General features: G+C 49.4%; 1 protein-coding gene across 8 annotated transcripts in view; it reads right to left on the minus strand.

Annotated features, from left to right (window-relative positions):
• C13H10orf90 (chromosome 13 C10orf90 homolog) overlaps positions 1 to 14598 on the minus strand; it is a 266729-nt gene that overhangs the window by 21695 nt on the left and 230436 nt on the right. For all 8 annotated transcript variants that reach the window (XM_058698098.1, XM_058698097.1, XM_058698104.1 and 5 more), the window contains one exon: positions 1303 to 1593. In XM_058698098.1, the coding sequence (XP_058554081.1) occupies positions 1303 to 1593 (291 nt within the window). The remainder of the gene's footprint in view (positions 1 to 1302; positions 1594 to 14598) is intronic.

Here is a 14598-nt window from a genome sequence, read left to right on the forward strand (position 1 = left end):
GCCTCAGCGGCCCCAGACTGGCCCTCTCCCTTCTGCCCCCCACCCACTGTCCAGGAGAGGGTCTCCTTCAGAGCAAATCTAATTAGATCTCTGCCCCTTCAAGGGCTTGGCCCCGCCCTCAGATCACACTCCCTGGGTGGGCTTTGAGGACTTTCCAACTTGGGACTCACACTCAGCCCCTCCCCCCTCCCCTGTACTCTGGGCCCCTGGACCCCAAATCGACCAGGCTCTTTCCGGCAATCCTTGGCTTGTATGTGACTTGCCGTCAGTCTGCAATGCTCTTTACCCTTAAGTCTGATCTGTAAGCCTCTAATCAGCTTTCACACCCCTGCTCAGAATCATCTTCCTTGAGGAAGAGGGCTCTGTCCAGGCCCTCCCGGGGGCACCTGTGCCCACCTGCAGCTTCCTGGAAGTTCTGCCACACATAGGTCTCCAGCACTGGACTGACGGTGCTGGGAGGGCAGGGAGCACCAAGCACAGTGACTGGCACACAGTAGGTGCTTTAATAGATGCTTCTTTAATGTATTAATGAAGAGCTAGGGATTAACTTGGCTCCCAAGTGATATTATTTTCTACCAATTACAAAACCCATTTTAACCTTCATATCCCAAAGCGATATAACCCAGTGGGTTTCCTTCCGTCCTCCTCCATAGCTGTTCTGGAAAATCTCTAGTGATAGGAAATCTAAATTTTCCCACTGAAAACCGGGCACCACAGATCTCTTTTCTATTCTATTCTATCCTTATACTCTTTTATATTTCAGTGCTCACGGCCGCATGCGTAGGGGTCAGCCGCTTGGCCTTTAGAGAAGGGATGGCCTGGTTGGGATTCTAGGTTCCCTCATCTTCGCGAGGCTCACATTGGGAGTTACCTGGCCTCGTGCTTGTTGGGTCCCAGGCACATGGGGGGCCCGCACCCCTCAGACATCATCCTTGTTAGTCAGTCACAGGGGACCACAGGCAGCCTGGGGGACCTCAGAGCGGCCACATCAGCATCTCAACCCTTCCTTAGCTAAGCCTGGGAGGCTGCCCCATACCCGGGAGTGGCTCTCCTCCTTACTGACCTCACGCACAGTATGGCTGGAATGCCTGACCCACACGGGGCTGTCTTCTCCATGCTTAGGAGGGAGAACGCACCCACCACAGAAACCTGCTGGTTCTGCTTGTTCTCAACTCACATAGTGGAGAAGGGACAGCTTTGTACGGTGAGCTCGCATGAGCCAAGGCTCAGGAAGACGTCATACCATTTTCCATACGCATATCAAGGAGGCATCGTCTCAACCCTGCCTCCCTTGCTCCTTACCTTTGGGGAACTCTCTTTCTACCTGAACACCATTGTCTTCCTGTGGAGAGGTGCATACATCTTGTAAGGGGCAAAAAAACCCAGGAAAAAGGATTCTGGATTTCAGGACGCTTTGCTGTCGACTCTCTGAGGGCTCAGAGAAGTTGCTAGATTGACAGGTGTTGCTTGGAGAGCTACACCCCTCGGGAAGGAAATCTTTAACCAGGTTCTGTGCCACCGGGGGAGCAGACAAGGTTGTACGTGCTTCTCCTTGTTGCTTCTTGCTGCTTCCAGAAAATACTTTTGTTTCTACTAAAAATAAAATGAGAGCTGTGTTCAAAACATCTGACGAGGGGCACCTGGGTGGCTCAGTCGGTTGAGCTTCTGACTCTTGATCTGAGGTCATGATCTCACGGTTTGTGGGATCGAGCCCCGCATGGGGCTCTACGCTAACAGCCCAGAGCCTGCTTGGGATTCTCTCTCCCTCTCTCTCTGCCCCTCCCCCACTTGCATGCGCGCGTGCTCTCTCTCTCTCTCTTAAAATAAATGAATAAACTTAAAAAAAATTAAAAAACCCACATCTGACAAGTGCACATCAAATGTATTGGCTTCTGCACACCTTCCTCTTCTGGAGACAGGGACATAGGCTGCAGCACTGCCTCGGGAGCCCCGGAGCCGCCGGTGGCCAAACGTGCGTGTGCTTTTGTGGGCACCTAGCGCGTGACCACCATTCCGGGTAGGACTTCCCCCCAACTCATTGAAGAGCTCAAGCATATACACCAGCCTCACGCATTTGGTCTAAAGAGACTGTTCGCTAGTGCCCTTCAAAACTCAAATGGCTTTCTCCACAACAGGCACGAGAGTGGGTGTCAGTCCCCTGACTGTGGGGCCAGAGCACCTGGGTTCAAATCCTACCTGTCCTCCGGATAAGGTATGTGGCCCCATCTATAAAATCGAGGTAATGCTATCATAAGGTATAACACTAACTATGATTTCATCTGTTTTCATTAGTAAGTTCATCTATGTATATTATGAACCACACATTTATACAATTTACATAATTTTTATATAATATATTAATTAAAATTGAAATTAATTAAAATTAAATAAAATTCATTAAAATTGAGGTAATACAAAGAAATCATGATCCATGTAAGGTGTTTAGTGCCAAACCTGATTACAGCCAGCACTTAACAAATGGCAGCTCCCATTATGACTACAGAAACACTTATGTAGGTTGTGTACCACGGCAGGGACACAGGTAGGAGGTAATTGATGAGGTCACGGGGATACTTCTAATAAGGCAGCGGATGGAAAATGTGTACAACATGGTGCTTGTTGCCACACCGTAACTCCAAAAGTCTGGAAATCACCTCACGCCCCTCAACAGGGGACCGCTGAATCCCCGTGCATCCAGCCTTCGTAGCAAGGGAAGAGAACAGGGTAAAGGCTCTTGTCTAGATGTGGAATGGTCTCAGAGATACACAATCAAGTGAACGAAGCAGAACGCACACGGGGCATCAGGCTGCCGCTCGTAAGAGCGTACATACTCAGGACATCCCTGGAAGGACCCAGAAGGTGCGGGAAACCTTGGGAGAAGACAGTGCAGGACCAGGAACAGCGAGTGGGGGGAGAGACTTTCTTTCCACCGTTTGCCTGGTTTGTACTCTTGGTTTTTAGTTTACGTCTTTGCTTTTGGAATACCCTATACATTTTTCAAAGGTATTCATCTCACATAAGGCAATGACTCTTCCGTCAGGCACCAGCCCCTTGCTATGTGAATGCCCCCCAAGGGGCAGGGCCCCACCTGGGCGAGGGGGCCCCTGCTGCCAGTAACATGTGTCCAAACCTCCTTGTGTACCAGGGAGAAAAAAAAAAAAGTCCTAGAAACCACTGGAGTAATAAGGACTCTTAGAAGGTTCTAGCAATATTTTCTCCAATGTCATACACAAAAAGGAAATAAGGCCATGACTACCTGGAACTGATTAGAACGGGGACCTCTCTTAAAATATCTCAGTTGTCTGTAATTCGTTCCAGCCCCTCGGTCCCCGAGTCCTGGTGTCCCTGGCAACGAGAAGACGTTGAGCGTGGTGATGCGGTGTAGGGCAGCAGGAAGAACACAGGGCACAGAGGGTCCCCTGCGTGTGCTCCCTGGCTCTGGCATCTGAGGCAAGCGAATCAACGGGGGATGAGGCCAGTTTTCCGTGTTCTCACAAACAAACGGAAGGAAGTGAAGCACCCTCCTGGGTCCCAGCACATTGGACGTATTAAGAAAATGGCAGTTATCGTCGGTCCTGTCGTTTAGAGAAGACATATGGCCTCCTCTGGCAAAGGTTGGGCTTTTTGTAATTTGTGCAGAAAGTATCTTTCTGAATGTTGCCCATTCTGTTTAAGTATGAAATGTCATAAGCAAAGAGTCTCAAAATAGTTACTCCTTTCCACATTGCTTCCTTTCATGAGAAGGTCTCCTAAAGAACCAAGAACTAAATCAATGCTCAGCAGTGTGCTTCCCAATCTGTTCCTTGCATTCTGGCGTCTGGCTCTTTATGACCTACCTACCCACCTATCAGTTACCTGTCTGTCTGGCTTAATGTAAATTCTTTTTATTTGTGTTTGAGAGACGGAGTGTGAATGGGGGCGGGGCAGAGAGAGAGGGAGACACAGAATCCGAAGCAGGCGCCAGGCTCCGAGCTGTCAGCACAGAGTCTGATGCGGGGCTCGAACCCACGAGGCTTGAGATCATGACCTGAGCCAAAGTCGGACACTTAACAGACTGAGCCCCCCAGTCGCCGCTAATGTAAATTCTTATGTGAACCATTCTGTGCAAGTCAGGTGGTCCACTTGTGACCTGAAAGAGTTAACGAGACTCCCAGAAAATAGAATGTAGTTGGTTTACTGGAGAAGAGAAAACTACGCAGCCAAAGAAGGACCCTCCTGACAACTTATTGATCAGATCTCTTTTTGTGGATTCTGAAAAGTACAATCAATCAGCAGCCATGAAATTGTCCTCCGGTGGGCCTTCACAAAGCAAGGAAGCACAGGCCGTCTTTTTTCTGTCTTATGCCCTGAATGTGGGTTGGACTGAGAGCTCTCGATTCACGCCCCAAATTTTAAACTCTATCACCCCAGTGATGACCCACACATAGCAGACTCTGCCTGGCTGAAGAGTCTTAAGAGAAGCATGAAGAAAGCAGCAGCCTCTGACAGGCATTTCTATTTCTTGGACCCAAACTCAAAGCCTCCTTCCTGAGCCTGAATTTGGAAGAGCTGGGGTATTGCAGGTTCCCTTGAAATAGTAACGTTCCCTCTGTTTCCTTCCCTAAAATGCATTAGCCTGTGGGTTGATCTTCTATAGCTCAAGTATCCCACAAACTCAGCTATCCGGAACCGTGCCGTGCTCTAGGAGGTGAACGGAAAGTAACCAAAGATCCCACCCAGCAGTCACCAAGTCTTGTCGAGGATTTGTCCACCCGTGTCAGTATCCATAAACAATGCATCTCCAATACCAATAGCAAGCTCAAGGCCGGCTGTTTTCCGGTTGTCATAGCACCTGTTACTCAAAAGCTTCCAGGAACAGAGAGATCAGCAGGCTGGCTTGGCCACAGCTTCCCCGAGAGCTAATGGGGCAGGATTCTGGGGGAGACAGAGCTAAGCCACGAATGAGTACGGAAGACAAGGGGCTGACCGCAGCCTGGGCAGTAGGCAGGGCTGGCCGGCAGGGAGAGGGCCAGGGGAGTGAGCTGCTCTGGACTTTGTTTCTGCCCGCCCCCTGTGTCACTGTGGGCCTCAGGGGGAGTTACAGCAGGATGCCTCTCGGATGTGGGCTCTGAGCTGACCCAAGCACAGGGCAGGCAGGGGAGCGGGGGAGCCTCACGGACACACACAGCATCACGGCCAACCGAGAGACGTGAGTCTGGGCCACGGTAAGGGTGCCACCTGCCCCTGCAGGTACACTAGCCTGTCCTTAGTACAAAATGAAGAAAAGGTGTCCCTTCCCCAAGGCACTTTACCTCCACTGTGCAGAAAATATCACAATGAAGCAATTTGATAGAACAAGACACTCCACTGGTTCTTTCCAAATATTTAGGCAGTACATACTCTTTTATGCTCTTAGATGAGGCCCCATTGAGCCACTGGCCCCCTGTTGCATACAATCCTGTGACAACTGGGCTCACGACAGAAGCTAGAAAGTGGACAGTGGTTGCTAAGGAGAAGAACCAGTATAGCAGCCAGATTCTATCAGTGAATTGCAAAGGAAGAGTGAAAAGACACGAAAACACACACATGAACCAGGGAAGATAGCTCTCCAGGGACACTGCAGAGCCCAAGGCTGGTAAGTCACACATACAATACGATTTAGAGTCCTTCATCTCCAAATTAGTTTAGATTTTGTCTGAGGTGCTTTGGGGTGGCAGGTGGAACCCAGCTCCCAGCAAGGTCCTCTTGAAGGGTTACCTCTGCACCCATTTCTGCCTTCTTCAAACAGACTGACCCCGCCAATTAACCAAGGAGACATTTCTGGACAAAGCCGGCTTCCCTGAATCCGAGGCATGCCTTTCCTCCCCTGTTTCGACGTTCCTGGTGGTGATATTTCTCCCCTCAAAAGTTGGACCATATTACAAATGACTCGGTCCTAGAAATGGAGTAACTGAAGCTCGTGTGGATGTTTCTGGGTCACTGACATAAATATGAGTCTCTAAACTCAATGGCCGGGCGGGCCTGAGGGTCTCGTAAAGGACAATGTCATTTGCACTGTAGCCTGGGCCGCCCTCCCCCATCACCACCTTTTTAGAGCCCTTATGTCTGCATTTTAGGTACAGTGAACCGAGCTCACCTTCCTGCCTCACTGGGGGCTCTCCTCCGGCAAACCCGTGAGGCCACATCTCACTGGAAATCAAAGAAGTGAGCTCAACAGGTCTGTGCGTCAATCAACTGGAAAGCCACCCTGAGTGGCACCGTGGGGTCCATCTCAGACTCTCCTCACTTCAAGGTAGGACACTGCTGTCCCCAGTGTTGGCACAGGGACCCAGGGGGCTGCTGCTGAGGGGAACGACAAGGCATCCTCTGCATTGACGCATGCTAATTTTGGGACACAGAGACTGTTACAGAGAGAGGGAGGCAATCCCACAGGCACCCAATGGCACACAACTTCTCCAGCGAGTGCTTTGTTCCTTTCACAGGAGAGAGGAAACCTCCCCCTACGTCCAATTACAATGCGCAGAAGGGGAAATGAATGAAAGTCAAGTCACTTGCTGGCCCACAGAGACACTACCAAGGGAGAAAATAAAGAACGTTCTGCAATGAGCAAGGCTGGTGGGTATTTTCTAATTTTTACGGGTCAAGGCCTCACCTTTTGGCTGCAGGTTCAAGTGGCCATGGGTCTCTACGTGGTACCCCGCATCCCACCCAATCCAGACTCGGGTTTCAAAATCAGCGAATAACTGTTTCCGCGAATTTCTGGTAAGTTTCTGTGGGGACCCCTTGCAGCCCAGGAAGGAAGTCAGGAGGGGGAGGGGGAGGGCAGCAAATAAGATAAACAGCTCCCCCAGCGAGGGTGGGGGTGGAGACAGTCCACACCGCAGGAGCCCAGCCAGCGCTGCTGCCTTGGGGAAGAGAAAAGGGTAGGAAAAGGAGAGCCCAGGAGAACAGACAGCAACCTAAGACTCAGAGGGCAAGGGTGAAGGGTGTCCTGAGACAGCTGGGCCAGAGGAAACACACGAGGAGGAACGAGCCCTTTCCTTTGCCGGAAATGAGACTTTCTGCCAAGGCTAGCCCTTCCTAGACAGTCAACAGTCCCCTCTGCTGTACGCATCAAACATCAGAACCCTGTCTCTCCCCAAAGAAGTAGACAGAACGGGGCAGAGGGCCGCAACGGAGAAATGCAACTGACTCCTAAGCCGGAGGCAACAGCTCCCAACTATGACAAGAGCCTTCCCTTTTTGGAACATCTGCACACAGAGGGGGAGGGGAGAGGTGCTGTTACCTTACGATGTCCATATGATGTCAGAACAAAATATGCCCGCGCAGGCATCTCTGAAGACCTCTGTATTCAGAGAACAAGGGGAAAACACAGTATATTCATTACGATTGTTCTAAGGTCAAGTTTCAAAATACCACGTGGGGAACTGTGCAGGCAACTCTCACCTACAGTGAAGGCTCAGATAATCGCTGCAGAGAGAAATGACTGATAGCCCCCCTCTCCCAGAGACTAGCTAGAAAGAACAGCGGATAAACAGAACTGTTTTTCCAATTCTGTCATAATCCTAGAGGTCTTAAGGCTGATGACCAAAAGTCTCTCAGTACCTACAAAAAGTATCTGGAAGGCAGAAAGAAAACAGACATGTGCACACACACGTGCCTGCACACACGTAACGTGTCTGTTATCTGTAACACACAGGTAACACATCGCGCAAGTGATGACCAAGAGACACAGGTCCCAGGTGATGATTCGACCACACCTTTCTACCCTACGCTCAGGAAAGACAGCCCCAGGTTATTGGATTGTCCTTACTCCTTTATCCCAAAGCATGACTCTGGTTCCTGAAACACAGGTCAAGCACATTTTAAGCTTTTTCTTAAAACTTGATGCTAAAGTTCCCCAAAGCAACCGTCTGGGAAGATAATTTTCTCACCAAGGCACATTTCCTTTAAACAAGGCTTTTGCCAATTTACAAAAGCAACAAATGATCCAATTTGAAATATAGGAAAGCATATATAAAATGAAAGTCACTGACAAGCTGTCACTCAAAAATGTTCACAGTGATTTTCTCTGGGAAGTGTGGCACATTTCTAGGGGAGAAATACACTTTTCCCTTTATTTCTTTCGTTTCTATTATGGATCTCACTTATAACCAGACAGGATCACCCACTGCTACATAAAAGTATAGGTTCATTCACACAGTATTGTCTGGGGGTGCGTAGGGCTGTCGATGCCCACTCTTTCTGTTTCGCTTGTTAATTCTGGCAGCCTTTCATCTCACTTCCTCCTCTTGCTTTTCTCAGGGGCTCTGACAATTACCAAGCAGGTAATGCTGCGTGTTAAAAAATTGATTAGAAAAAAAAAAAAATCTGGCTGATCTGCCAGGTGCCAAAGGGAACCGCAGAGGAGAATCTCAGCCAAGGCTCCTGCAGAGAAAATGCCTGCTGGGCGTGTGTGCGCTTGCGTGGGTGGGCACACGTGTGCGCGTGCGCGGCGGGGCTGGGGGCTTCTAGGTCAGAGTGTCACCGCATCACCTCCATCTGGGTCTCGAGTACTCCAGAGAGGAGAAAGCAAGGTTTGTTTACAGTCTTTCCTGCTCTCCAGGAAAACGCCCGACCTCTTTAACAACCCTTCACTGAGCACCTGCTACATGCCAGGCACTGTTACAGGGCACTTGGGATGCGGCAGGGAAAACAACAAAATTCCTGCCCTCATGCCAAGGACCATCCGTGTCAGCCCCCCTCCTATAACCAATGACCGTCACCGTCCTCTTCCATAACCAGTGACATCACGTCCATCATAGCCCATCACTTCTGTAACCAACGACCGTCACCCTCCTCTTCCATAACCAGTGACATCACGTCCACTGCAGCCACCCCTGTTACAACCACATTCCAAACCTGGAACGTATCTGCACCCAGAGTGCCCTGCTCTCTGACTGCATCCACTAACTCTCCCAGCTCACAGAGCACTGCTCCCTCCACGCCTTTTATTCTTCGTTACCGAGACCTCAAGTCCCCACCATCTCTGTGGCAGACATGGCTGGCTTCCTACCCAATCTCCATTTGGGTCTTTCTTCTTAGAGAACCCTCATTTTGTTCAACATGGCAGTGAGCCCAGCGAACACCACGATTTTGGTGTCATAGGCTACTGCTCTGGCCAGTGAGATACAAGGCGAACTCCTTTGTGAGAACTCCTGTAAGGTCTCAAGAGGGGATGCTCAGCTGGCATTTACTGGGGATGTGGATGTGATGCCTGGAGCCCTGGCAACTATCCTGTGAGCGTAATAATGAGGGTCAGAGCTGAAAGAAGGTAGAGCAGAGAACCAGAGCCCTGGGCTCCCGATGACATGGTCAGCCTGCCAGACCTGCCCCAGACTGCCCACCTCTGGACTTCCTTTACCACAAAAATAAACCATTACACTTTAAGCCACAGCTTTACGGACATCTAATTCCTCAAAGCGACACATGAGTCCCAAATGATACCACCCCCATCTCTCAAGTATGGGTCTGGAGTGGCTGGTGGCATGCACATGAGCCACGTGGAAGTCTTGCTAAAACCCAGAATCTGGGGCCCGGCTCCAGGGTTTCCAACCCACCAAGCGCAGAAATGTGCATTTCCGAGTTCACAGGTCATACTCAGGCGGCTCCCCCACGAACCACACTTTGAGAGCAACCAGATTAGGTCATACGGAAGTGAAACAAAAAAACCACACAAATTTGTATGGCTCAGCACCTTGCTGCTGAAAATGTGGTCAAGGAACTCCATCACTGCTGACACAGAACCTCCCACCCTGCCTCTAAATCTACTGAATCAGCATCTGCATTTGAATCGATTCTCAGGTGGGTGCAGCACAGTCACAAGCTGAGGGCCAGCCCCGCGGGCTCAGCCCATCGCTGTCCTCTGGAAGGCTGGGGGACACCTCACCTTGACATCTGCTTCATGGCCACCGAGGCTGGGAGAAAGGAGGGTGGGCAGTCTGCCCTGGCCCATCAGGAATTCTATTCACAAGCCCTCGAATCACTCAAATTTTTAGCCAAAGCATAACGTCCAAGTGGAAGGGGCACGTGGTCCTGCCACGTGCCCATAAGAACAAGAATGTGAGAGGGGTGCCTGGGTGGCTCCGTCGGTCGGGCTTCCAACTTCGGCTCAGGTCATGATCTCGTGGTTTGTGAGTTCCAACCCCGTGTCGGGCTCTGTTCTGACGGCTCAGAGCCTGGAGCCTGTTTCCGATTCTGTGTCTCCCTCTCTCTCTGCCCCTCCCCTGCTCATGCTCTGTCTCTCTCCGTCTCAAAAATAAATAAAACATTAAAAAAAAAAAGAAAAAAGAACAAGAATGTGAAAGCACAGTCTTAAAAGACTCCCACAGTCGGCCTCCTGGTTTCCCGGCCTTTCCTACCCGCCTTCAACCATTCTCAGACCAGGGACTAAGGACATTTTAAAAGGCACAAGTACAGACGTAACCACCAGGACAAAGATATAAACCTTCTTAAATACTCCCCAAATATTATAAACAAAAGAGCCAAGAGTGTATCTGAGAAAGAAATACAGCAAATATAACAAAATGCAAATTACAAGATTAGGAAATTATGACGGAGATCCCATCAAACATCAGTCATATCAATGAATGCAGAAGGGTTCAACTCCTCTATTAAAGGGAAAAGACTTCCAACACAAAGACTTGAAAAATGGGAACTTTAGCGATGCCCAACAGAAGCACATGCGAACTCAATCTGCGGCCTAGAAATCCCCCCACTAGGAAACCGCTCTAGGGGGCTCATGAGACGGGTGTGCAGACTTCTCCTGTGTCGTTGACCCATTCGCTCTTGTCTGATCACGGCAAGCAGCCCAGGGCAGGCGGGACAGATCTCAGGGAATAACGGCCCTGCCATGGTAAGGACAGAGACATCGCCTGGATTCACATTTGGGTGGACCATGGGCAGATGCCCCGAACAACCAGATCCGACGCCAGCGCTGAGCTGAGGGTGCGATCACCTGTTCTGAGAAGCCCAAACGGACAAACAGTGCACGAGTTCTATATGTGGCAGCTGGGTGACAGAGCCCCCAGCAGGGTCTTCTAGCGAATGAACGTGGTCAAAGTGCTGTGGGGAAAAAAGACACTGAAAGCCAAAGGCAGCAACACTCAAAACATCTCTAATGATACTAACTTCTAGGCAGTTCAGGGGGTGGTGGGGGGATGCCAGTGAGTGAGTGAGTAATCTGGCCTCAGCCCCTGGCCAGTCCATACACAGGCCGATCTCAACAATCCTACGTTGAAAAATAATTTTTTTATAACGTTTATTTATGTTTGAGAGACTGAGAGAGACGGAGCACAAGCGGGGGAGGCGGAGAGAGAGGAGACACAGAATCCGAGGCGGGCTCCGGGCTCCGAGCTGTCGGCACAGAGCCCGACGCGGGGCTCGAACCCACCGACCGTGAGATGATGACCTGAGCCAGAGTCAGATGCTCAACCGACTGAGCCACCCAGGTGCCCCACGATCCTACGCTTTAGAGCCCCCCGTCACAGCTTCCATACTTCGATGCCTAATGCTGGCAAGCAGAAGACACACATGACCTCCACAATGTGAGGCTGCCATCGGCATTCGCAGAACGGTCCATTCTTGTTTGGACTTGCTGTTTCCTGGCCATAATCTGAATACGTTTTCCCCTTCTTTACGAAAAGGCGTAGAAAAGGAACCTGCTTAGGACTCATTTAATACAACCATCACGAATATGGACGCCATCAGGTCCTGGAAGCAGCAAATCTTTAACCCTCACTCTGTGGTCACTGGACTAAAGCCAGAAACGGATTGATTTCGCGCTGAGTTGTAAAGGAAATAAACACAATTGAAGTGCCAGTTTGAAGCGCTCCATATATATGATGAAGGACCGGGACAAAAGTGTGGGATCCAGTTAGAGGTCTGCCTGCAGAATCCCCTTCCTCGAGATGCTTTCCAGTTTCTAGACAACTGGCACAGGAACTCTCGGGACACTGGCTGTAAGGAATCCCTGCTTTGCTGCCCCGTGGGGTTGGGGCCAGGAAGGAGCCAGGCTCGCGTGATACACGACACCTCCGCTCCCTGCCTCTCCCTGTCAGTCCTGTCCCTCCCTCCAACCCCAGTCAGACACTCATTTCCATTACAAGGTCTGGAAACATCATTTGGGGAAGATATAAATACCTCCAAGGATTCCATGTCAGGAAAGGAAGTGAATTCCAAGATTGCAGGATTCCCGTGGAAAAGGCTCTGGGTTCTACTTCTCAGTGCTGGAGGCACTTCCTTGCCTGGCTGACATCATTTTTCTGGTTTTCTCAGACACTCTGTACAAACCTCAATCATGTCAAACCAAGCTCAGTTGGAAACACATGGTCCCGTATGCATCTTCTTCTAAGAATGCTGTGCCCTTTGAAGAACTATTTTTGAAAATCAGAATTGGAGAGACTCCCCAGGGCCTCTGAAGAGAAGCACATGGCACCCGAAAATAGTAACGAAGGATAAATCAAGCAACACAGAGAGCCTGAATCAGAGCTGGCCAGACCGCAGTCAATGCGCAGAGAGGGAGACCCTGATGGCGGCTGGCTTTCTCTGCCTTCCTCTCCCGGGTTCAAGGCTGACGCACTTCACTTTCGGTCCCAGTTCCCTCCCGAATGGCCACCATCGCCCAATGAAATAAACAGGTGGTGTCACACCAGACAAATGCTCTGTTTTCCCATTCCTCCCATTTAATGTGGATTTCCTGAGTTATTTATTTCTTGACTCAGAGAGTAATTCATAAGAAACAAAACACAGTTAGCTTATGGGCTTGCCCCAAGAGATCACTTAGGTACAGAAAAATGGAAATATGTTTAACTGTTTCTCAAAGGCTACAGTGAGTATTGGCAGCTAGTAAAAACACATCTTCTTTATGCCCAAAAAGGGGAGGGATTTTTTTTTTTTTTTGGTAAAAAATAAACTTAGCATTGTCTTATTAAAAATTGTCATTTTGGAGCAATCTAGGCAAAATCGCTAAAAATATGCACACTCTTCTGAGCAATGTCTGACGTACGAGCCTGGAGAAAGCAGAGAGACCCCATGGAGTTTCATTCTTTCGGTCTCATGTTGGTGAGGAGAGAAAATAACTTCCTTCTGACCATTTCAAATGTTCAGCTAATACGGCTGGGCATTGATTGTTTCATATAAACTTGCACTGTTGGCAGTGAATTATACTGAATTTGAGTGGGATGCACGCTTTTTTTCCCCCCCATACCACCTCCTTCCCCTCTCTTTTTGGTCAGGATATTCAACTTGTTTTTTATTTCAAAATATGAAGGGAGGAAAAAAAAGATGCACCGATTGGTTCTTGTTGGACTTTTAAACTTCTAAGCATGCAACCAGGCTTTCCAAAGCTTCTCATAGGAAGGGAAGTCTCATTTCCCACGGGTTCCATGCAGTTCCTACAGGCTCTGAGCTATCTTTGCTTCTCATCCTGATGCCTTTCGAGGAAATCTTTTGGGTCACGCTTTAAAGTAACTAGTAGCCTTTAAAAAGTGAGTCTTCAGGGCGCCTGGGTAGCTCAGTTCGTTGAGCGTCTGACTTAGGTTCAGGTCATGACCTCGCACCTTGTGGGTTCGAGCCCCGTGTTGGGCTCTGTGCTGACAGCTTGCTCAGAGCCTGGAGCCTGCTTCCGATTCTATGTCTCCCTGTTTCTCTGCCCCTCTGCCACTCAAGCTCTGTCTCTCTCTCTCTCTCGCTCTCAAAGATAAATAAACATCAAAAAAATGATAAAAATTAGAAAATAAAAATAAATTATTTTTAAATAAAAATTTTAAAAATCGTTTTCTAAAATGGTCCTTGTTAACATCTTACCTGTTAGCAGTAGGGGAAGCAGGGTGAGCTGTGCAAGGAAACTCTAGTCTATCTGTACCGTTCCTGTAAGTCCAAAGTTAGCTTCAACTTAAAATGCTTTCAAAAATGGTCATTTGTGGGGCGCCTGGGTGGCGCAGTCGGTTAAGCGTCCGACTTCAGCCAGGTCACGATCTCGCGGTCCGTGAGTTCGAGCCCCGCGTCAGGCTCTGGGCTGATGGCTCGGAGCCTGGAGCCTGTTTCCGATTCTGTGTCTCCCTCTCTCTCTGCCCCTCCCCCGTTCATGCTCTGTCTCTGTCTGTCCCAAAAAAAAAAAAAAAAAAAAAAAAAAAAAAACGTTGAAAAAAAAAAAAATGGTCATTTGTGATAGGTTGAAAAACCCTCCAGAGCCGCAGTTTTTCATAGAGTTTAAAGTCATTTCTCACTCCCTCTGTAATGTGACTCCCTATCTATTTGTTGATGTACCAGAAGCGGCAGAAGTGTGTTCGTAAAATCCTGTTCTGTATTTATTAAAACATCCTGATGTGTCTCAGCACAGTTTACAGTTGCCGGCGACCTGTTGGGGAGCGGAGACGAGACATCAGCTACTGAGAATCCCCCAAAGGTCAGCTCTGTTAACAGGGTAACGGCACGGTCCCTCGGAGAGAGCATGGCATAAACTCTCCCAGGATGGCCAAGTTGGCGGCATGGCGTCATTTCAGAGAAACAGAAGGCATTTGGAATGAAAATGACAGGAACAGGGGTGCCTGGGTGGCTTAGTTGTTTAAGTGTCCAACT

The sequence above is a fragment of the Neofelis nebulosa genome, chromosome 13 (assembly GCF_028018385.1).
Source record: "Neofelis nebulosa isolate mNeoNeb1 chromosome 13, mNeoNeb1.pri, whole genome shotgun sequence".
NCBI classification, from domain to species: Eukaryota; Metazoa; Chordata; class Mammalia; order Carnivora; family Felidae; genus Neofelis; species Neofelis nebulosa.